The 22,326-nt window shown below is 42.0% G+C and overlaps 3 protein-coding genes across 8 annotated transcripts in view; 1 reads left to right on the top strand and 2 right to left on the bottom strand.

The window, feature by feature from the left end:
- Positions 1–254: 254 nt before the first annotated feature.
- On the bottom strand, positions 255–9,612 carry rnf180b (ring finger protein 180b). Of its 3 annotated transcripts, none has more exons than XM_051072772.1 (8): positions 9,478–9,612; positions 7,100–7,174; positions 6,592–6,687; positions 4,991–5,746; positions 4,418–4,546; positions 3,858–4,095; positions 3,646–3,771; positions 255–3,170 (listed from the first exon to the last, which is right to left on the bottom strand). In XM_051072772.1, exons 1-8 carry the CDS (start codon positions 9,508–9,510, stop codon positions 2,974–2,976), a joined length of 1,650 nt encoding a protein of 549 aa, XP_050928729.1. In that variant the 5' UTR covers positions 9,511–9,612; the 3' UTR covers positions 255–2,973. The 3 variants fall into 3 exon arrangements, with proteins under 3 accessions (XP_050928729.1, XP_018558018.1, XP_018558017.1); XM_018702502.2 differs by lacking the exon at positions 9,478–9,612 and adding an exon at positions 8,180–8,290 and having other exon boundaries at positions 7,100–7,204; XM_018702501.2 differs by lacking the exon at positions 9,478–9,612 and adding an exon at positions 8,180–8,290.
- Positions 9,613–9,666: 54 nt separating this feature from the next.
- htr1ab (5-hydroxytryptamine (serotonin) receptor 1A b) lies at positions 9,667–11,194 on the top strand. Its single transcript, XM_018702505.2, has one exon. It carries the CDS (start codon positions 9,670–9,672, stop codon positions 10,918–10,920), a length of 1,251 nt encoding a protein of 416 aa, XP_018558021.1. The 5' UTR covers positions 9,667–9,669; the 3' UTR covers positions 10,921–11,194.
- Positions 11,195–17,540: 6,346 nt separating this feature from the next.
- The window catches only part of LOC108901120 (amyloid beta A4 precursor protein-binding family B member 1-interacting protein), a 50,678-nt gene continuing 45,892 nt past the window's right edge, over positions 17,541–22,326 (bottom strand). Inside the window, exons 1-3 of one of the 4 annotated variants that reach the window (XM_018702507.2) lie at positions 21,426–21,570; positions 20,487–20,880; positions 17,541–20,356 (exon numbers count right to left, since the gene is read on the bottom strand). In XM_018702507.2, the coding sequence (XP_018558023.1) occupies positions 19,912–20,356; positions 20,487–20,770 (729 nt within the window). In that variant the 5' untranslated portion in view covers positions 20,771–20,880; positions 21,426–21,570 and the 3' untranslated portion in view covers positions 17,541–19,911. Of the gene's footprint in view, positions 20,357–20,486; positions 20,927–21,425; positions 21,571–22,326 lie in introns of those variants that run through there. The other 3 variants (XM_051072774.1, XM_018702508.2, XM_051072775.1) reach the window with 3 other exon arrangements.

Genomic DNA, 22,326 nt, shown 5'->3' with positions numbered 1-22,326 from the left:
TCGTTAATCCCCGGAGCAGGACCGTGTAGCGGGCCGGACGGACCCCCAGCAGCTCCCTCTGCATCCCAGCCGAGAGGAGAGTCACCTTCAGCCCCTCCTGAAGGCCGAGAGGGAGGCTCCTCCGTCTTCCGCCGCGCGCTCACGTGTGAGGAGGATTCAGAGGGAGCCAACAGCAAAACAAGTCGTCACCCTCCGACTGACAATTAACTGTTTGCGAGCACCGGTGGTCCAGAGACGACAACAACAACAGCAACCAGTGTTTCTTCTGTGTGACCGAGTTGGACATTTTAATGCATCTGCAGGTTGTTTTTAAAGACATTTACACATGACACGAGTTAACATCCACGTACAGATCATCACTGTTCTGCTGCAGATGTGAACAAATTCAGCTTTAAATGACTTTTCGTGTTGCCAGACTTTTGCATGAGCGTGATTATTAAAACCTTAATTTGAAGTTGCATTTATTCTTTTGACCACGAGGGGGCAGAAACAATGAAAACAAAAGGACAGAATTCACATGGTTGGTAGTCATTCCTATGTTCGCAGTGTTCGATGTTCCCCAGATTTATATGGCACATTATGGGAACATGAGAAGGGTCCTATGTTCCCAAGTTCTACATGTGCTCTCCAAAGGTCCTATGTTCCCCAGCTTTATATGGCACATAATGGGAACCTGTAAAAGATATGTTCCCTAGCTCTATAGTCAATATGACATGGGCTTTTGTGGGAACTTGTCAAGCTTAGGATCGTGGGAACGTAGGGTCTTGGGAACTTAAGACCATCAGAATGTAGGACTGTGGGAACATAGGACCTTTTGGAACTTAGGAACCATGGGAACATAGGACCATGGGAACATAGGACCCTAGAAACACTGGTCCCTGGTAACTTAGGACCCCCAGAACATAGGCCTTAGAAACATGGGATCTTGGGAACATTGAAGATCAGGACCTTGGGGTTCTAGGAGCATTGGACAATGGGAACTTAGGACATTGGGAACATAAATATTCCAGTATGGCTAACAAGCCGTCAAATGATTCAAACAGACATGATGAATTTAGGTCCATTATTCTCTCTCTTTTAGCTGTGGTTCAGTCTCCACCAACTCCTGAGAACAATATTTGTCTGTTTAGCAGCTAAATGTTCAGCTGTTGCTACAGTTAACTACACTACAGTGGGTTTATTAGAACTTGTTTGTTGAGTGCTGAGAGAGTCATCTGATCATTGTTAATACAGAAAAGATTAGTGCAGGGAAAGGTTGCCTTTGTGGTTGGACGTGACGTATGCTGCTTACGTCTTTGCACCAAACCTTTGCTTTTTGTGTTATTTTTTTCTCTAAAGAATAACTATGGATAAAATTCACCCTGATCCGGCAGGCAGAGGAGGTGCCACATTTTTAATTTACGCTCCTGTTAATGCACGTTTTTTTGAAAACATATAATGAACCAAGAAAAACAACAGATTTATTATTACTGTTGATTTCACTCTCAAGATCAAAATACTCAATCTGACCCACAATGAGCGAATTAATAAAATGCATACTTAAATGACAGATCTCATTGCCTTTAGACAATAAACTCTACTCAAAATAAATGCTGATATTTTTTTATCTGGCTTTGTCTGTTTTTGTATTTCCTTTGAGAAAAAGACACAATTCACAGAAAGCTTTATATTACTGAAATTTCTTTCTGCCTTCTTTTGAAAACAGTGTTTACTGTCCCAGAGAGCTAAAACTCTGCTCTTTCTCCTCCTGCTGCCGTCACCTCTTTGTCCCGTCAATCAATCCGATCAATCAATAACGGCTGCTCTCTTTACTTATTAGAGGTTTGGATCCTGAGTAACCCTTTGCTTTGTAAATAAAATAACATGTAGACGTAGAAGAAAACGGTCTCTCATGTTCACATTTTCTCTTAATCTAACTTTGCTTAAAAAAATACCAAGACTGAACTTCTTCCAATCACACTGGAGTAAAACTACAGTCTCATATTAATTTATTTTTATTGCTGACTCCCTTACGGTTTTTTCAGTAAAGTGACAGTTTGGCTCATCCTGCCTGTGCTACATTAAAGGGGTAGTACAACATTTTGGGAAATAAACTCATTCCCTTTAGTTAAGACTGATGCAAAGAGAAGATTATTATTATTAATCATATGTCTGTAGGTGAGCGTTATGTACAGAGCTGGAGTCAGGAGGCAGCCTAGCTTTGACTCAAAGTAAAATATACACCTACCAACACCTTTAAAGCTCACAAACACTTTGTTACTCTTGTTTGATTAATCTGTGGGGATGTTTGTTGGTGTATTGTTTTAATTTAATCTGCTTCCAGTCTTCAGATCAAGCTAGGCTAATCGCCTCACAGCTACAGCGCCATACTTAAAGGATAGCTCTAGTATTTTTTAACCTGGGCCTTTGTTTGACCAGAAACATGACTTTATATCTCTACCAGACTCCACTGACAAAAACAGTAATTTTACCGAGCAGAACACAGGAGCTGCTGGAATACCACTGCCTAAATCAAGTTAAAGTACCACACAATACCCAGGTTAAAAAATATCAATGTTATCCCTTAAAACACAAACATGAGATCATGTTGATCTTCTCATTTGACTCTCAGAGAGGAAGAGAACAACATACATCCCCAAAATGTTGAACTATTTCTTAAATTATCAAAAACTAAAGTGTCAAGTTTGTTTAGCCTGGTAACCACTACCATTATACCAAGACGTTCTGCCTCAAACCAAAGATTTCACTACCTAACTTGTGACGAGGTTTTCCTGGTGAATAAAGTGACAGGTCTTATTTTTGCATCTTAGGACACGTCAGAGTGAGTTATTGCACTAATACCATGGATACTTAACACAGGTAACACTCATTTTGAGACACTGACATAACAGGTTCGACATGAATCTCTCCCACTCGTGAAGCCAGAAAGACCGATAACCCTGCACCGCAAACTCTCCAGCGCTCCTCAGTTTCTCAAAAGAAGAAGTAGTACATGAGGAAACAGAGGAACAGGAAAGCCAGGATCCAGTTCACCGAGTGGATGTAGACGATTACCAGGCCGATGTCGAAGAGCCAGCCGCGCATGTCGGTGAGGTCCAGGGCGTCCAGCGCGAAGCCTCCGTGGACGAAGTGCCAGCGTCTCCTCGCTGTCGCTGCCGGTCTCTGATACCCTGAAGTTTAACAGATGAGTAGTGATTAATCAGGACATAATTCAAATTAAAAATCAAATGTACAGTTTGCTATTTCATTTTCAAATCCATCAGACTTTCACTATAACTCTGGCAGTACTTTACCTTCAAAGATATCAGGCTAAATAACTTTTTTTATTGTTGCAATTTGCAGTGTAGCACGTGTAGTGTCCGAAATGTCATGTCAGGCCATATGGAGTAAAAGTTCACTGTAATAATGTTTATCTTCCTGGATTTGGATTATGACCTTTTATTGTCTGAAAAGCTGTTTGCAGAAATAAACTGTGAGCTGCTGTAAAGATTAACTTTATTATGGGGAAAAGGTGAGAACATTTCTTTCTTTCTCAGTGAACAACATCACAGCAGGACGTTATTTAACATCCACACTGACACTCAGAGCATAAAAAATTACTTTTAATCCCTTTCCAACATCCGTGCTACCCTGGATAATTCTTACCCCAGAAGGGACGGAAGCGTTTGCGACAGCTGGGCAGAGGCCATTTTGCACACGGGGCGTTCTGGAAGTTCTGCTTTCGTCCGTAGTAGACTTTTGGGAAGAAGGTCTTGGCAGTGTGGTTGAGCTCTGAGGAAAAATGAGAACCACAAAAACAGCACATATGAGAAGACGTCCTGAAGTTTGGTTTGGAGTCGAGGAGGACGGGCGCTGACCTTTGTGGAAGCTGGTGTGCGAGATGAGCGTGCGGCAGAGAGGGCAGGGTGTGTTCGTCGGTCGGTTCTTGGCGAGCGTGCGAAGACACGGCTCGCAGAAGACGTGAGCGCAGGGCTGACAGCTGTACGGGCTGAAGTAGACGTCGAGACAGACGGCGCAGGTGAGGCCCTCTCTTTCCTCTTCCTCGCTGTCCAACGGTGACCTGCTCACGCTCTCAGCCTCGATGCTTTTCCCCAGCTAAAAGGTTTTAAAACAACACAGTAAAATACATCAATGAGACTTTTTGTCTCACAAATGCTTTTTATTTATCTGTTTTGTCTGTTTACAGCACTTGAGTCGTTGTAAACCCATAATTTCAAACTCAGTGATGAACTTCTACTAAACTATTCTCTCTCAGCTGCCTGAAATAACAGTTAATTGTCAGGTAATTCATATATTTTAAACAGACAAGATGTATATTGATGAAACAGTCTCCTCACTACCTGTCTAGCTTCCTTGTGTAACTCTTATCCAATCATTTTCGAGTCTGTAAAAGAGCTTGTGTTTGATGCACCATCACCTGCTCCTGCTCCAGCTGACTGTGCAGCCACCGCTCCCTCCTCCTCTGTTTCCTCCGGAGACTCTTCAGACGGTTCTTCTCTCTTTTGCTCAGGCTGTTCGAGGCTGGTGAGGCCATGGACGCTTGAGGCTACGAAGGTAAACGCACACAGACTCGTCAAGAATCCTGACTGAGGTGTACAACGTAACAAACACTACACTTATGCTTTAACTATTCACTGAGCCCGGCCATTAGTGAAGCTAAACCTATTAGGTTTGACCTGAGGGTGGAGGAGGGTAGAGGAAAGGTCACAGAGGTCATTGAAACCTTAAAGGTTTAGCCCCTGGGGACCTTCAGTGTCATCAGTTAACTTTAATAGGAATGTGCCCTTTCAATTTTGACATAAGCCTTGATGGTTTTCCCATAGAAAAGGTCAGAAAGATCCATCCTCTGGGGATGAGGAATATCCATATCACGTTTCACAGAAATCAGGTCATTACAGGTCGATACACCTCATCAGGAAAAAACAATTTGTTCTCTTTATCAGTAGAATAATGTTAGAATAATATGATAATAAGACAGGCAGCAACATACCACCATTTCCTCTTCCTGCTCGCCCACGCTGTCAGAGACGGTTCTTCCTCTGAGGAAAAGGGTTGGATCAGGGACCTCCTCCTGGACAGCCGTGGTCTCTGAAGACTCGACGTCCTCCTCCCTCTGGAGCAGCTGCTGATCCAGAGGCGAACGTCTCCCCCCGGAAACAAATGAACTGAAGGCGACAGCGGCGACTGAGGCTTCTCCATCTGTGTCAAACCGCCGACCTCTGGGATACGAGACGGGCGACCGCGTCAACTCGTCCGCCCCTGCCCGTGTCAGATCAACAGCGGACTTGTCCATAAGACCTGACGGGCAAAAACATGAAGACCTGAAGGTGGCGTCGTCTTCCAAACTGCATCTTCTCCTATGAGAGATGCAGTACAGAGGACTGAAGGGAAACGACTGAGTGTTTTCACTATGAGTCAGGGAACTTGAGGCCTCAGCGGGGCCGATGTGGGACATGACAGCAGCACAGTTCAGCTGTAAACTGCCCAGTGCAGTCCTGTTAAACTCAGGCCTCTCCTCGTTGTTCGGAGCGCCGTCTGTGGGCAGACCGGCCCGTCCCTTCTCAGGCCTCGTCCTCCTCGGCTGGACGATGAGAACGTAGTGCTTGTGGTCGCGATCCACGCGGCTTTTGTTGAAGTGGACGGTGGCGTCCCGGCCACAGGGACACTCACTGCGATTTATGAAGTTGAAGCCGCCCAGACGAGCTCCGCAGTTCTGGCAGTTCAGTTTTCCTACAGTCCACTGGGCCTAGACAGAAACAACAGACAGGAAAATAAAACGTTAAATTCATTCACATTTTTGTTTGATAAAACATAGAATTATTTTTTTATTTGTTGTTTCATCCTTAAAATGTGAATAAATTATGATTAATGCACAAAATGATGTCTTTAAATTGCTTGTCTTGTCTTTGAACAGTCCAAAAGACCAAATACATTCAGTTTATATTGATATAAAAACAGAAAAAAGCAGCAAATGCTCATATTTCATATGCTAAAAATAATCTGGCATTTCTGATTGATAAATGACAAAAAAAAAAAAAGGTGTATTTTTTCATTTTTAATCTATAATTTAACCAAAAAATCATCTATAAAATAAGGCATAAACATTTCAATATTTACAGTGGCTTCAGAGAGTAACCAGATTGTGTTCAGGTGCATCGTCTTGGCTTTAATTACCTATGAAATGACTGGATTGGTTGAGCCATCAAGTGAAAGGAACTCTCTGCAGATGTGGTGAGGAATAAATCAAGGCAAGGGTATAAAACCATGTCTAAAGCTTTGAGTGTTCCCAGAAGCACAGTGGCCTCAATAATTGTGAAATGGAAGAAGTTTGGTCTCTTTCTAGAGTTGCCTGTCCTCTGCACAGATGGCAACAACACTGGAGTCATGTACGATTAAATCTATAACACAAAATACAATGAAGTGTGCAAAAGGTGAAGCCACTGTATGGGAGTTTATTAGAGAACTGTGTACACGTAAACAACCTAGTCTTAGATCAGTGTCTCCAAATCAGTATGAGAACAGATGTTTTCTTCCCCTGAACACGACCAGCTAACACCACATGCACTTCATTCCTAAGCCGACATACTTTACCTGGTGAACTGAGGTCAGTATCCACTCTGGCAATGTGTCAACATTCACGTGCCAAATGCTGCAAACAGCAGCTGAGCTTTCATCCGTGGCCTCAACCTGTTTCAACACAGAAGACAAACAGTCAATAAAGGACAGTTTGTATCAGACCCAGTTTCTGTGACACTGATAGACGGCCATTTTTTATGACTGAAGCACAAGCAGTTATCTTTGAGTTTTACCAACACTGATGACCCCCTAACAACTTCGCAGACTGTAAGCCTGATTAGGGCAGCAACTAATTCATATTTTTATTTTTATTTCAGGTTAATCAATCAATAACAGAGAGAGAGCCCAACTTGAAGCCCTCAAATGTCCCAGAGATATTCATTTGCAAATGACATTAGATCTAGAGAAGCGAAACACAGGATGTTTGTCATTTTTATTTGTTAAATGGTTTAAATGTTGGTGATTCTCAACTTTAGACCAAACTTGTTAAACACATCAGACAGAAAAAAAAAATCCTACCCACCATGGCCAAACATGTTGAGTCTATGACGCCTTTCCGACACCTCCTGCAGCGGAGCATGGTTCCCTTTCTTGAAGCCTAATCAACAGAGAGTTTTTATGTTCAGCTCTGTTGATAAATAAACCACAGTCAGAAAATCCACCTGCAGTAGCTACAGAGGATGACTCTGTCTTGGTTAAAGTCTCGCAGGTCTGATCAGATTTAGTCTGGATTCAGGGAGGACCAAAACTTCTTTAAGTAGTTTATAAGAACTGGATGCTCAGCACAGTCAGCCATGTATACATATATATTTATATACTGTGTGTGTTTTACCACAAATGCTCACACACCAAAATGTGAATTAAATTCTTTTGCCTTTGTAAATAAATCCAAGAGCCATTAACCAGTGTCTATTCAGTATTAAGCTCTTTTACAGCAGTGTCCTGAAATCAGATCCATACAATATAGTACAACAACCACCTTTTTAATAATGGTAAGCTGGTGAAAAGTCAAAATAAAACATATAACTAGCAGGTAAGTCTGACAAAAATGATATACAGCAATAAAAAAACCGAAAAAAGTCAATATAATAACAAATAAGCCTGAAAAGAAAGGTAGAAAACACAGTAAAACAGTAAAAACAGTAAATAACAACCATGCCTGTACATACACCAAAGCAAAAATGTGTAAACTAAGACCTGTGTTGCATAAAACCTCAGACAACATTATAAATACAGCTGCACCCTGTAGATATTTGATATTAGTATTATATTTTTGCTGGACTTTCACATGTAAACCCTGTTGACTCTGAGCGACGAGGCTGTTAAATGGGAATAAATGTGTGATTCAGGTGTTTATTCTGCGGCAGGTTGAGAGAAACAGCGAAGCTAGTGTTTAATTTTCTCACGTGTTAGCAAGTACAGCAGCCAACAATCACAGTGAGCAGGATAGAAACTGTCTTAATGCTAGCTTCTCCTTTAGCTCTGTCAACAACAGCAACAACAACAAAAACTGACTCTCTTGTGGCATTTTCCGCCTAAAAATAACGTTCTGTAAATAACTACAAACATCAAACTGACATTTTTATGCTGTTAACTCGCCTACCTGACGGCTGGGAGGAAGTTTTAGAGGCGCGGTGCCGACGATAAAACACACCGGAGCAAAACAAGAAAGTTAAACAGGCTACTCGCTTTAAACGAGGCTGTGACGTCACGAAAATTGGGACACTACGGAGAGCGGCACGGAACAAAAAGCCTGACATGCTTTCGCGTAAAGGATAACTCCGGTAATTTTGAATAAGGGGTTTGTTTTCTCTAGATTTTGGACTGTAAATGATTGATGGGGGAAAAAAAAACCTTGAATAAGGATTCCTACAGAGATAGGCCTTTTAATTAAAGAGTAAGATCCCTTTTGGTAGCCCGGAAAACATATTATATAGCACTACCAGACTCCATTGACAAAAACAGGATTTTAACTGAGCAGAAAACAGGAGCTGCTGCAATACCACTGCCTCTATTCTTAGTTTACTTGTGTTGTTATTGTTGTTTCATGACAATATTTCTTCCACCTGTTTGTAGTTTGATTAAATGCAGCGTTTAAGTATAACTGCACACACAACATTACCTGGCTTGCACCTGCAAAAGGTTAATAGGAATTTAGGAAGACAGTCAGTCTCAATTTCTCTGAGTCATATTTTATTAACACATACTCTGTGCCATAAAAGAACTCAGTAAATAAATGAAATAATTGAGCTTTAATCTGACAGTTTTTATTCTTTTTTCACAGGTATATACTGCATTCAATGAAAGTGCTCCTTCTTTGAATGTCTTACTCTGCAATGTTATGGTTACTAAATAAATAAATAATCACATTATCATTTTGTAATTGTTATGAAAGCAGCCTAACGCCAGGTGGCAGTGTTTCACCTGACGGACCAATAAGGCCTCACCGCTTCTGTCATGTAAAAATAACTAGTGAGTCATAACAAAATGGAGATAAACAACATTTCACTGCTAAAGGAGGTAAATTAAATTTTTTTAGTTTCTTTTAATTGTTGTATGTTTTAACCTGCTGCTGCTGTGTTGCTGGTTCCACATATTGGTTGTTTTAAAGCAAATAAATGTTTATTTTTTTGCTGCGAGGTTTAATGTACAAACAATGTAGATAAACATCAATAAAACAAGACTCAAGAAGAGTCAGTTTACACAAAGAAAATGTTCGAAAGCTGCTTTAGAAACTGATGAACTTCTCTCACCGAGATCCACTTCAGTTCTTTAAAAGAAAAAGTTTAAATTGACTCAGTCTGAGGAGCATTAAACAAGTTTTTATATGTTTATTTAACGACTCCTACATCTCCAGAGCCTGAGCTGCGACTAAACACAGACACAAACAGACTCTGTTACATCCTCGCGGACAGGTGACGCATTTTCCATCATCGGTATAAAGAGGCAGCATCATTCTCCGTCAGCAGCCGACACTCGCAGTTCAGACCCTCTCTCCACGATGCGCCCTGCGAGGAGCCGAGGTGTCGTGCGCACCGGGCTGTCCAGCAAGTAACCGCAGCTCTCCAAAACACGTCCGAGTTTTACGCAACGATGGAGGGCGCGAACAACACGACAGCCTGGGCGCAGTTTGACAACCTCTCCATCAAGACGCCCAAACCCGAGGACGAGGAGGTGAAGCTGAGTTATCAGGTGGTCACATCCTTCCTGCTTGGCGCGCTCATCCTGTGCGCAATCTTTGGGAACGCGTGCGTGGTCGCGGCCATCGCCTTGGAGCGGTCTCTCCAGAATGTGGCCAACTACCTGATCGGTTCTCTGGCCGTCACAGACCTGATGGTGTCGGTGCTGGTGCTGCCCATGGCGGCGCTTTACCAGGTGTTGAACCGGTGGACTCTCGGGCAGGTTCCGTGCGACATCTTCATCTCTCTGGATGTGCTGTGCTGCACCTCCTCCATCCTGCACCTGTGCGCCATCGCTCTGGACAGATACTGGGCCATAACCGAGCCCATAGACTACATGAAGAAGAGGACGCCGAGGAGAGCCGCGGTCCTCATCAGTGTCACCTGGCTGGTCGGGTTCTCCATCTCGGTGCCGCCGATGCTGATCATGCGCTCCCAGCCCAACAGCCTGGCGGAGGACAGGGCGAACCCCAAGCAGTGCAAGATCAGGCAAGACCCCTGGTACACAATATACTCCACATTCGGGGCTTTTTACATCCCGCTGACGCTGATGTTGGTTTTATACGGGCGGATATTCAAAGCTGCCAGGTTTCGCATCAGGAGGACGGTGCGTAAAACGGAGAAAAAGAAAGTGTCCGACTCTTGCTTGGCGCTGTCCCCGGCGCTCTTCCACAAAAAGACGCACGGAGACGCGCAGGGCAAGAGCTGGAAAAGGAGCGTGGAGCCGCGGCCGCTGCCGAGCGTCAACGGCGCGGTGAAACACGCGGAGGACGGCGAGTCCCTGGAGATCATCGAAGTCCACAGCAACTCCAAGGGCAACCTGCCGCTGCCCAACACCCCGAGCTCCGTGCCGCTGTTCGAGAGCAGGCACGAGAAGGCGACGGAGGCGAAGCGGAAGATCGCGCTGGCTCGGGAGCGAAAGACGGTGAAGACTCTGGGCATCATCATGGGCACCTTCATCCTCTGCTGGCTGCCCTTCTTCATCGTCGCCCTGGTCATGCCTTTTTGCCAGGAGTCGTGCTACATGCCGCGCTGGCTGGAGGATGTCATAAACTGGCTGGGCTACTCCAACTCTCTACTCAACCCCATCATCTACGCGTACTTCAACAAAGACTTTCAGAGCGCGTTCAAGAAAATCATCAAGTGTCATTTCTGCAGACCGTGACGGGTTGGTTTTTTTTGGTTTTGTGGTGTCACCATAGACTCACCGGAGGTTTGACTTAAAGACATCCAGGTGTAAAGAGGAGCAGCCCTGAAAAAACGGCACAAAGAGATTGTTCTGAGTAAAGAAAGTGGACAGAGGGAAACTGTTGATAATCACCATCCTTTAATATCCCCAGAGATGTCTGTAGCCTATGCATAGATAAAGCTGTGATCGTTGGATTGAAGCTCCATGTTCTTCATCATGTTCTGTAACGTTCAATAAAGAGATCCGTTTTAATAAAGTGCACAGAGTCAAGCTTTTTAAATTCAACATCTGGAAAATAAGTGGTAAAAATAAGGAGGAGGTGAATCTCCCAGCAGGAAATGAATCAATTATTGATTAATGAAGCTAAACACTCAAAAATCTGCAGGTTTCAGCTTCTAAAATTCAAGTATTTGCTGCTTTTCTTTGTTTTCTGTCACTGAAAATTGAATATCTTTCAATTCTGGTCTGTTTTTTGGACATAATGAGAAATTTGAACATGTAACCTTGGAGCATTTTTTCATTATTTTCTGACATTTTCTGAACTCAATCGCTCGTTAATGGAAGAAAGTCAGTACCTGCAGCCCTGCTCTACTCTAAATACTCTTCTATATCACTCCACATGTACAAAAACTTTAATATTGCATATTTAAAAATGGGAAAATTCAAACTTAATAAATCCAAAATGATTATTTTTATTCAGCAACATGGTCGTCAGTGTAGCTTCACTGTTACTGAACACATGCAAACTATTCATGTGCATTGAAATCATGTCATTAAACGTCTGACCTCCACCACTGCGAGTGCCCACAAGCAAGGCACCAAAATAATCTCTCTGTGGCAGCAGAGGACGTGAGTGTGAAGCTTCCAGGTTCCAGGTGAAACTGAAAATCATCAATCAAACACGTGGATCTGCTGATGACCGGTGACTCTGACGTGGAGAGCGAGCGTCTCAGATGTGGTGGGCGGGCAAACCTGCAACCACACACACTCACAGAGAGGAAGACAAAAAAGAAACACACACATGTACACACACACACATGCATGAGCAGTGATAAAAAGGTCGCTGTTAAAGTGTTCGGGGTGGGAGTGACTCTTCCTGCCCTTTTCCCTCCATCACTCGCAGCCTTGTAACGTATAAGTCCATCTTTTAAAAAAAAAAGGGCTGCACAGATGGATGCTGGAGAGGTGGTCGCCATAGCGACATATGGGGGATGCAAACTCCGGGGGCCGAGGGGCAATTACCTGATCAAAGGCCTGCTGGCGACACAGGAATACAGAGGTGTGTGTGAGGGGCCCACAGCTGGCAGCCGCCTCAAACAATACACAGCTTTTTATTTTCTTTTCTTCTTTATTTACAGTTTTCCTCTGCTAACTTCATCATGTGATAAAGTGTTATTAAATCCATTAGTATCATAGAGAATCAGCTCTTTCATGTTGTGTTTATAGTAAATCTGTTTTCCTGCAGAGTGGTTCCACGTTATTCAAAATTAAAATGAAAAACAAAAACACCAGAATGTGTATTGATGCATTTCCTCCACAACACAACTGCTCTGCTGTCTCCTCAGTGGCCAGTCCCTTTAGTTTTACTCCCTTGATTCATCAGTCAAAACAACAACCTGAGAATAAACCTGACTTGCTTATGAAAGCGTTAAACTTTTCCCTGAGAGGAGTCAAACTCCACAGTGAAGATGCTAAAGACGCTTGTATATTCTCCAGGTTTGTTGTCAGAGAGCGCCGCCGCCGCCGCCGAGTGCACTTGGCTGTAAATCAGCCGGCATACTGGAGGAGGTGAAGAGCGTGGATTAAATTTCATCCATACGCTGTTGAACTGTTCAGTCATGTTCCTCCCCCCTCCAGCGGCGCCGATGGCGTTCTGCTGTCAGAGGAATTACGTTACGGGCTCTCACAGCCTCGCAGGACCCAGAGACAGAATAAAACCCTCCCTCATCTTTTTTGGATTTCTTCCTTTGAGCTTAGAGGAGAAACAGAAGAAGAGGAGCTGCAGATGATTCTCGTTAGGAAGGAATCCTGCTCATATTCAGGATATTTCATGAGCGAGATAAGGAAAATAAATATCCTGATGGGAATGAAAAGAATTCATTGGAAGTTTCTTGTAATTACATACCTGACATTATATCTAACGAGTATAAAAAGAGCCGATCTCATTCCTGCTCCCCAGAGGATAAACCCTTTAGATTTTAATGAGCTTGTGATCTTTCTTCCAAACCTCACATTTCTAGCTCCACTACAGGAGCTGAAGCCTCTAAGGACGAAGAGTTTAGACTTTAAAACTTTTACTGAGGAGCAGGCACTGCAAATACAAGAGGGAGTTATATATTAGCTATTATGTTAAATGTTAATCAAGTGGAGAAGGGTCATAAAGTAAAGTGAACAATATTTACTTACAGTTTGCCAACATTAGCCACCATGAATGACTGGTCATGCCAGACCAAGAAAGATCACGAATAAAAAGCAATTAACAAACAATAAACTCAAACGTCAGGTTGTGAGTTTATTGTTTTGAGTGTAACTGTTTCTCTGGTGATGAAGCCTCAGTTGATGTTAAGTATGAATTCCAGGTCATGTTCGAGTGTCTCTCCTGAAGCTATAAGTAAATAAGTGAAGCCTGTGCTGCGAGGTCGTGATGTTTCACTGGGCTCCTCCAACACTATTGAAGTCACGACTGATTATGTGTACATCCTTATTAAATTAATCACCAACCTGAGCCAAAGTTTCACAGACTTTTGTCTGGTGCTGTTAAATCTGAACTTCAGTGGTGATGGTTTGTCGTCAGTATAACAATTATCTCTTTAAATCCCAATTTAATTCAGTGAATCTGAACAAATGTTTTCAAATTAAAGACACCTCGGGAAATGTGCTTATACGCTGTCTTTAGACTGAGATGAAAGACTGATATTAATCTCAAGTTTATGCATTAAACCGGCAACGAACAACGTTTGTCTCCCCCTTCTGGCAAAGAGAGGAATTACACAAAAACAGTTGTTGCTAACTCTCCTTCAACTGACTTCTGTTTTTAGACTGAAATCCTTCCTCTGAACAAGTTGTGTTATTATCAGGAGTATCAGAGACTTTTCTTGGATGCTGTTTGGGATTTTCCATCATACTCATACATGTTTAGCTTAGCTTAGCTTAGCATGAAAGCTGAAACAAAGGGAAAGAGCTTGGTTCAAAAATACACCTATCATAACGTCTAAGGCTCGTTGGTTAACATGTTAACAGAAATATAAAAACGACTGTTGTGTCCTGGTGAACAATTCCTCAGTGTTTCTGTTTTCCCTTCTCTCTCCTCTCATTGCTTAAATCTTAACGCCTGGTGTGTTTTGTGGCTCCATGAAACTGACCCTGCTGAACCTGTAGCAGGTGTCACTGCTGTCACTTTGTTTGGTTTCACAGTCAGTCATTTTAAGTGAGACATCAGACAGAGGCTCACCGTTTGTTGTCTTGCTGTTTGATACTTTCTGCAGGTGCTGCTGCTGCTCTCCGGCTGATTTTAAGCACAAGAAGATAAAAGTTAACTCAACTACTTCATCCGGTGGTCTGGATCTGTCGGCTAACTGCATTTACAAAGGCTGCAAATTAAAAAGTTGCACATGAAAAGCCGTAAGAAATGCAAAGTTATTCAGATTTTATAAATGTGACCGCTTCTTTTTTGGGACCTTATTAATCATATTTGCTTATTTAAAACAAAAAAGAAATCCCTAAAGGACTTAAACTCTAATGATGAATTACTCACAAGTGCCTTTTGTCATTTATTTTAGGGAGAACCAGCAACAGGCAAGAGAGATGCTTTATCATAAAATCTAATAATAGATTGCGTCCACCAGACAAGAGCAAGACAAAGACAGTACAAACCAGATGTCCATGAATTTTGCAGCTGATATTTATGCATATACATATTTACGTCTAGTAAGGATGAAATGTAGACATTGCAGTGGGTGTCTTTATCTGACAGCTCAAAATAATAATAATAATGTTGATTTAATCCCTTTAGAAGCATTTGATTGACTGTTAAAGAGGCAGTGACCATCTGACTCACAGTAAATTCATTAATTCACTGTGGTCATTTCCTAAATACTGAGTCTTAACTTCAAAATGTAAAAAAATCACATCGCAACACAGGTTTATTTCCCTGTGAAAATAATGGAAAAAAGCAGTGAGCACAACATTATTTGAACACAACAAGGCGTGTGTCGCTTGGCAGAGTCATTTCCAGGCCACCTCATACAGAGTTATTAAGGACGGATCAGCCCATGACATTTTCCATCTGCTTCTTAAATCCGACTGTCTGGACCTTTTGACCTTTCGAGACACAAACTCTCCGAAGTTGGAAGACTGGTCTTTGTTGTTCAGGGCAGACTCAAGGATTTTGGCCTCATGATTCCACCATTATCTGAGATGTTAACATGTTATCCAGCTGTATGATAAGGCTGGTGATGTTCTGTCAGTATGAAAAAACCAAAGACCTTTTGGATCTCAGCCTGTGTGATTGTGGTGTGAAAGCTAAAAAAATCGACCTATTTGAGAAAAAAAATCCTTTTTCATTGACGACCTACCTACAAGGGCAATTAACCATGTGAGTAACTACACTTGTCTTCGACGTAGAAAACATTTTGGAGCTCTAGCTATCCTGAAGCAGTCAGTGCTAATACGTGAGAGGAGAGATTATATTTAACCTTGTGTTTAACAGGAGTTTACCAGATTATAATCTCTTTCAAATGTTAAATAAATGTATGAAGGTAACCAGTTCTTCTCTTTTGTCCCCATTTCAATTCCATCCATCTGTAGCAGAAGATATTCAACGATGGAAAGTCAAGTGATAAGTATGATGATGATCAATGCAACAGGTAAATGTGATATATGGAATAATGATCCTAAAATCTTTTTTGTTTTTATTTAGAATTATGTAATTATGATATGATAGAAAGTACTGTTTCTCACTGTGATATTGATGCTTCTTTTTAAATACACATCAACAATTTTACATTTTAGATCTTTAAAACAATTATATCTTTTAAGAATTTTGCCTTGGGAGAGTAATTAGTGGACTTAGTCACCCATAAATATAAAACCAAATGTGTAGACCACATCTATTGATGTTCAACATCAAAACTGCATTAAACTCTGAGAAAAGCAGCTATTTTATATGTTGGACAGGTTTCGTTTTTGCTGTAAGAGTCAGCACAATTAAGTTCAGAGGTTTTTAATTTAGGTATTCAGGAGATACTAGTCTCTATCCTCTTATGGCAGGAGGTTCTCACACTGACTGTTAAGATCTTGAGAAGTTTTGTCCCCAAAGACCCAAAGTCTGAAAGTTTCTTTGTCTTTTTCTCTTCTAGTCACGTTTGATCTTTTGCAAAACTCCAGATAAAAATGACCAGTGTTAATTTCTGACTTACGCCCATCAATTTTCCATGTAAAGGACTTGTTTTGGCATCATGCAGAGGTGACAACACTGACAGACAATAACCATTTCCTCTCACTGTGACTGGAAAGATTAGAAAAGCAGAAGATGGACAGATGCAATTACCAAGAATCTGCACTTTGAGTGAAGGGCTTCTGGGACAAACAGTCATTTACAGGGATTCAGGGGCAGATTTATGATTCCCCCTTCACTCTGCCCTCTGCATGCACGCACATAAACAGACACACAAGCCTTCGGCAAAGCTGATGGGAAGCGTGTTTAGTTATCAGATGAGGGCATCAAAGGTACTGATTGTTGATCTGTTGCTTTGCTTTCAAATGACCGTGCACATGATACGCTAGCTTTACCTGAGTTTCCACTGCACCTTGTTTTTGTTTATTTTTGTCACAATATGAAACAAAGAGTATGGAGTTAGAGAAAGGTAACAAATCTCAAAACTTACAAAGATAAATAAATGATGACTTTAAAATGCACAGCCTCAACCTACTATAACCACTGTTATATATATATATATATAAAGATATATAAAGACCAAAACAGTTGTAACACTCATTGCCTGCAGGGGGAGCCAGCTGTTACTGTTACTTTCTTTTTGCCTGTAAAAGGCAGCATTTAAATATTTACACTTATGAGTGTCAACTGGTGTTGTTGTTAATAATAATAATAATAATAATAATAATAATCTGTTCCGAAGATCAGGGAAAGTTGTCTTTGTGTATGGTCTTTGTGTATAGTCTCCTACACACTCTTAAAAGGCTGTTAGTGTGTGCCAAGCTTAAGGTCGGTTGCGGACATATTTTTAGGATGTTAGTTTGCATAGTGTTTGTGTTCTGTGTGAAAGTAGTCATAACAAAAACAACAGCTTGAAAAAATTGAATTGATGTGCAAAGAAAAAAAGCCCTCGGTGTGAAAAGGACTTTAAGGAGTTAAATGCACAGGCTGCATTAATAAATGGATCATTAACCATCTCTCACTGATTAAGGAATGAAGTCAAAGTGAAATAAAAGTTAAAGTATTTTGCTTTTTCCTGTTAGAAACTGATATATTTCCTACAGCTGTAGGAGAATTTCAGTGAGAACTATCAAAATGGATAAATTACATTTTTACATAAAAACCTACAATTAATATGAATCAAATCCAGAACACAAGCACATTCATATTCATCCTTGCATGACATTCGCTCATTTTATTTAATTGCCACCACAGTGTATAGTTACAAATGTCTTTCCTGCTCGGCTTAGGACCAATTAAGAGCCAATGCTGCAGTACACGCACAGATTGAATTAACAAGCTTTTAGTATGGAGACAGCGGCCTCACTAGCAGACTTAGATACAGAAAAGACTAAAGAGGCATGTCACACAAGGTCTCAGCTTTCACACTGGCGAGCAGAAAGCAACAAACCGCCGTCAACTAAAAACAGCTTCCCTCATGAATTTACAAAGTGTTGCTGAATTATAAATGAGAGACCTGTTGGGCAAACGTGGTTAAATATTGAAAGAAAAGTAATCTTAACAGCTTGTTAGGGCCAAGGTGGACACTGAGGTTAGCATGTAAACAACTGAGAGACGTTGGCAGAGCAACTTTAGAGAGCGATGATCTGTATCTCAGTTTGGCTGTTAACTAATTATTCAGCTGCGCTAATTATGTCTTTGTTAATGATATTTTGAATTTGTTAAGAGACAAACAAACGATTAAAGATGTAGATTTTTGTTTGAATAAAAGCAAAAACGTCAGAGTAATAATTTAAGACTGATATAAAGAGAGAGACGCAGAGGAAACACAGAGAATGGTGTGAAACAGGGAGGGACCCTGCCATGGAAATCCAGCACAGGAAATGCCTCCAATCTGAGGAAACAATGAGCTCAGCCACAATAACTACACTGTAAAAATACCAGCTTAAATTCTTTGGTATAAATAAGGACTACAAGCAGTTAGGACTGATATTCACTCCAGACTACTCTGTGCTGTGAAAGCCCGTAATACATTTAAATAATCAACTCATTTTATCATTCAGTGCAATTATATATGTTTTAAATTCACATTAAATTCAGAAAATTCACATTTCCAAGCTCATCATAGTTGTAACACTTATTCAAGAATTAGCTCAGAAAATACTGGTTTAAAACAAAGTTGGCTACAGCCTGCAGTTAGTTAGCTTAGCTTTAGCACAAAGACTGGAAACAGGTGGGAACAGCTAGCCTAGCACTGTCTAAAGAGGGAAAAAGGCTTCCAGCACCTCTGAAGCTCACGAGTTTGTTGAATCCATCCAAAAACCAAAGTCTAAATTAAGAATTTGCCAACTCATGTGGGGTTGTTTACCAGAATATCTCTTGGCAGCAAACTGTAACTTCCTGAAGTCAATGCTGGTTGCCTGGCAACTGCCTGGCAGCCATTTTCCGAAAAAGCCAAACTTTTCCTATCCACTGCTCACTGACCTAATTAATCAAATTAAGTTGATAAAATATTGTTAGCATATTTATGGGGATATTTCCCAGCATGCACTGTGTTTGGTTTAAAGCCTCCTGATTTCTAACAAGAACAGCACAACATGGAGGTTTGTTATGTCTTTTCATGTGGGTGTCTCACATGATTCCCTTACCTCTGATCAAAATTAAACAAAGCAAACCACGATGAAGATAAATATTCCCCTCAGTCACTCTTTGTTTTCTTTCTACATGTAACAGCTGAACCACAGGAGCCACATTTAACATCAGCTGTCCTGATTTGAATATCGCTGTTAGCAAAACAGAAAGCCATGATGTTCAGAGGGTGTGGCACATGAGACTTGATACTGCTAAAGACTGTATAAAAGTAACTTCTCCCAAAGGAGGCTGACACCTGAGACTTTCTAACAGGACTTTACTCGGCCAGCCCACAACTATAAAATCCACGTAATTATCTGTGTGTGTTGATGACGTTCCCTCCTGCAACACTGGCCTCCTGTACGCTCTACCTGCAGGCGCCACCCCTCACCGAAACCAGGTGAGAGTCTCACATGGACCTGACACTCCACACATTATCTGGAGTTTTGCATAATGACAATGTAAAAAAAAGAAAAGAAAAGTTGCTGTTACTGTCGGAGCGAGTGAAACTCTAACTTGCTGCCTTATAATTTTGAGTTTGTCACTGGAGTTGCTATTGACAACAGACATTCAGAAAACAAGACTCAAATTGACTCTAACAGGTTTCAGAATAGATGTGAGTTTGCAGAAGTTCTTGTGGGAAAGAAACTTTGGTCGTGGTCCGGTCACGCAGTGTCTGAATTAACTGACAACCCCCAATCTCCAGTGGAACACAACATAATTATAGTCGAGGTGTTTTGTTACAAACTGCAATTTTCTCACTCGGGTCTGGCACAAAGTCTGGTACATTTTAAAGGATAGTAGATAAATCAATTCAGCTGCTCGCAAGACTCAAACTTCATTTTTTGAAAAAGTATTTTCACTTGAAATACGTGTCTCTGTCTTGCTTGAACATATTATAAAGAGTGCAATGCAAACACAGTTTCTGGTTGTGTCAGAGGTCAGAGAGACGAGTGTTCAAACAAGATAACCTTCGAGTGGGTGGAGAGGCTTGAGAGCCTGGAGGTCCTGAAAGCTCCGACACGAGAGTAGAGGTCTGCGTCTGAGCAGGCTCCCCACGACAGGTGAGGGCTGGGTGGGGTGGTGTGGATCACAGGCAGTGGGAGAGGGAGGGCCAGGACGGGAGGTGTCGGAGGGAGAGAGGGTGGAGGCAGGACGGGAGGTAGGGGGAGAGGCAGCAAGGGTGGATTAGGCGGTGGCGGCGGCAGTGGTGGGATGGCAATGGGTGTCACCGTGGTTACAGTTTGGATGGGCATAGCGGCGTCAGGGACAGTCCCGTTCTTGGCTGGCAGGCCCTGACACGGTGCAGGGTGTTTGAGGGTGTAGGTGGCGGTGCGGTAGAAGCTGTGGTACTCCAGGGCGTGCCTCGCCCGGGCCAACCTCAGCCTGCAGAATACAACACAAAATAAATGTGACACCGGCCGGCACAAGCTCTGTCTGTTAATTTACCAAGAGGAAGTCTTCAGCCGAGACTACACAAAGTCGCATGTTTGCATCGAGTATACAAAACATTAACCTGTGTCTCAGCTGTAGGAGTCTGTACAGCAGCAGCAGGATCACAGCTCCAGCCACAGTCACCAGCAGTGCCACCACCCTCATATCCACACTCCAGCATTTCCCAGTAGATCCAGGTGAACCGCAGGTCTTGGGAGGCTGTGGCGTCTGCGGCTGGAGGGGTCCCTCCATCCCCTGCTTAGAAACGATGATGGCCCGCACCAGGATGGGCTGGATCGAGTGTAGGCTCGGCTGGGGAGGGATCTGGAGAGAGGTGCTACCAGTGACCTGAAAACCAATCTGCATCACTGCCAGGTTTGAGCCAGTGGGGACAAGCGGCGGGGCGTTGCTTGGTGAAAATTAGTTCCTCATGTCTCCAAGATGGCGGCTTTAAATGGCTTTAACTGTCTGATGCTCTGTAATGTAAACGTCTCAATCACTGCTCGTCTCAAAATGAAGCCTCTAACAGACAATAAAGACAAATGTCTTTTATTTTTCAGATTTTCTTCTCTCTCTTTTGCATCTATTTTGCATAGTTCAGTGTTAAATACTGTTGTTTTAGGATGAGGATACAAATTCTGTAAAACTCTATATTATACCAGCTGTTTTTGTTGACCTCCTCAATCTATCTGGAGCTGTGTTTGTGTTTAGTTGGTGAGTCCAGTTTTCACTTTCTTTTATCTCTGTTTTTGGTCTTAAACTCCTAAAGGACACATTTGTCTCTTCAGCTGCTGAAAGCTCCAACAAAACTAGTAAAAACATTGCTCCGTAACACTACAAGAGACCAAAAACTCAACCAGGTACCTTTAAATTATTATGATTGTATGAAAGAACATGCAAAAAAATTCCATACATTTATTCCCATTTCACTGTTGTGTGAAAGACATTCATTAATAAAACCTCACTTTCTGCTGTTAACTTAATATTTATCTGAATATTTGACAAAAAAAGTTCAACTTACGTCATTTAAATTTGATGGTGGTGATGTTGTGGTTAAATTCACGAGAAAAACGAATGTATCAAGAGCTCATGTTAAGGACTGTGTAGCTTTCCAGGACCAAAATGAAGAATCCTGAGCACACACACCAATGGGAGGAAGCCAGTGAAAACAGCAGGAAACAGTGCACTTCCCCAACACACGATGCAGAAATATGATTGGAGAGCACTTCCTATCGCCATGGTTACAGGAAACTGGTCAAGGATGTCTTTTTTTAAGGGCCTGATTTTGAGATGAGTGTGGGTCTGAGCACACATGAGAACAGAAAACTCTTAATTATTATTGCACATAAGTCTTATGCACTGATACAGCAGAATGAAAAGTGGAAAAGTCGTCTTTATTTTGCTAAATCGGGAAACAAAAGTAGTGAAGTCGTAAAGACATATTGTACAAAAACAGTTTCAAAGAGAAAAGGGAAAGCGACTGTTTCAGAGCAGCCCACATTAATCCCGTCTGTGCCAGCGTGGGTCAACAGATGCAGAGAGATGGCGGCCGCCGTGAAAGGCTGGCCGCTATCTGATTGAGCCGGTATTCAGGGGACGAATAAATGACACTCGGACACAGGGAAAAAAAAAAGGGAGGCCCCCGGCTCCGACGCAAGTCCAGCTCTCATTTATCTGTCTAATAAGTTTTGATGCCGGGCCAAGCTGAAAGGGGAGAAACTCTTAGCTCTCACTCAATATCCCCCTGCCTGGCACCCACACAATCCTCTGATATTGAAGAAGAGAGTAATATTAAAAGATCTGTTATCAGAGGCCCAATTGTAGTTCAGGAGGAGGTGATCCGTCCAGACAAGTTGGCAGAAAAGGATTCAGGAGCTGCTCTGCTTCTTAAAAAAGATGATTAGAGGAATAAGTGTCTTCAT

This window comes from Lates calcarifer, linkage group LG9 (assembly GCF_001640805.2).
Source record: "Lates calcarifer isolate ASB-BC8 linkage group LG9, TLL_Latcal_v3, whole genome shotgun sequence".
NCBI classification, from domain to species: Eukaryota; Metazoa; Chordata; class Actinopteri; family Centropomidae; genus Lates; species Lates calcarifer.
This window is presented reverse-complemented; position numbering and strand designations above follow the sequence as displayed.

Excerpts from the sequence above, each read along its gene's own strand:
- rnf180b (XM_051072772.1), bottom strand. The coding sequence starts at position 9,510 with ATGATGGAAAATGCGTCACCTGTCCGCGAGGAT. Across the intron at positions 5,747-6,591 it reads TACTGACCTCAGTTCACCAG|GCCCAGTGGACTGTAGGAAA; the intron begins GTAAAGTATGTC and ends GTTTCTGTCTAG. Across the intron at positions 4,096-4,417 it reads GTCAGCTGGAGCAGGAGCAG|CTGGGGAAAAGCATCGAGGC; the intron begins GTGATGGTGCAT and ends AAAACCTTTTAG.
- htr1ab (XM_018702505.2), top strand. The coding sequence starts at position 9,670 with ATGGAGGGCGCGAACAACACGACAGCCTGGGCGCAGTTTGACAACCTC.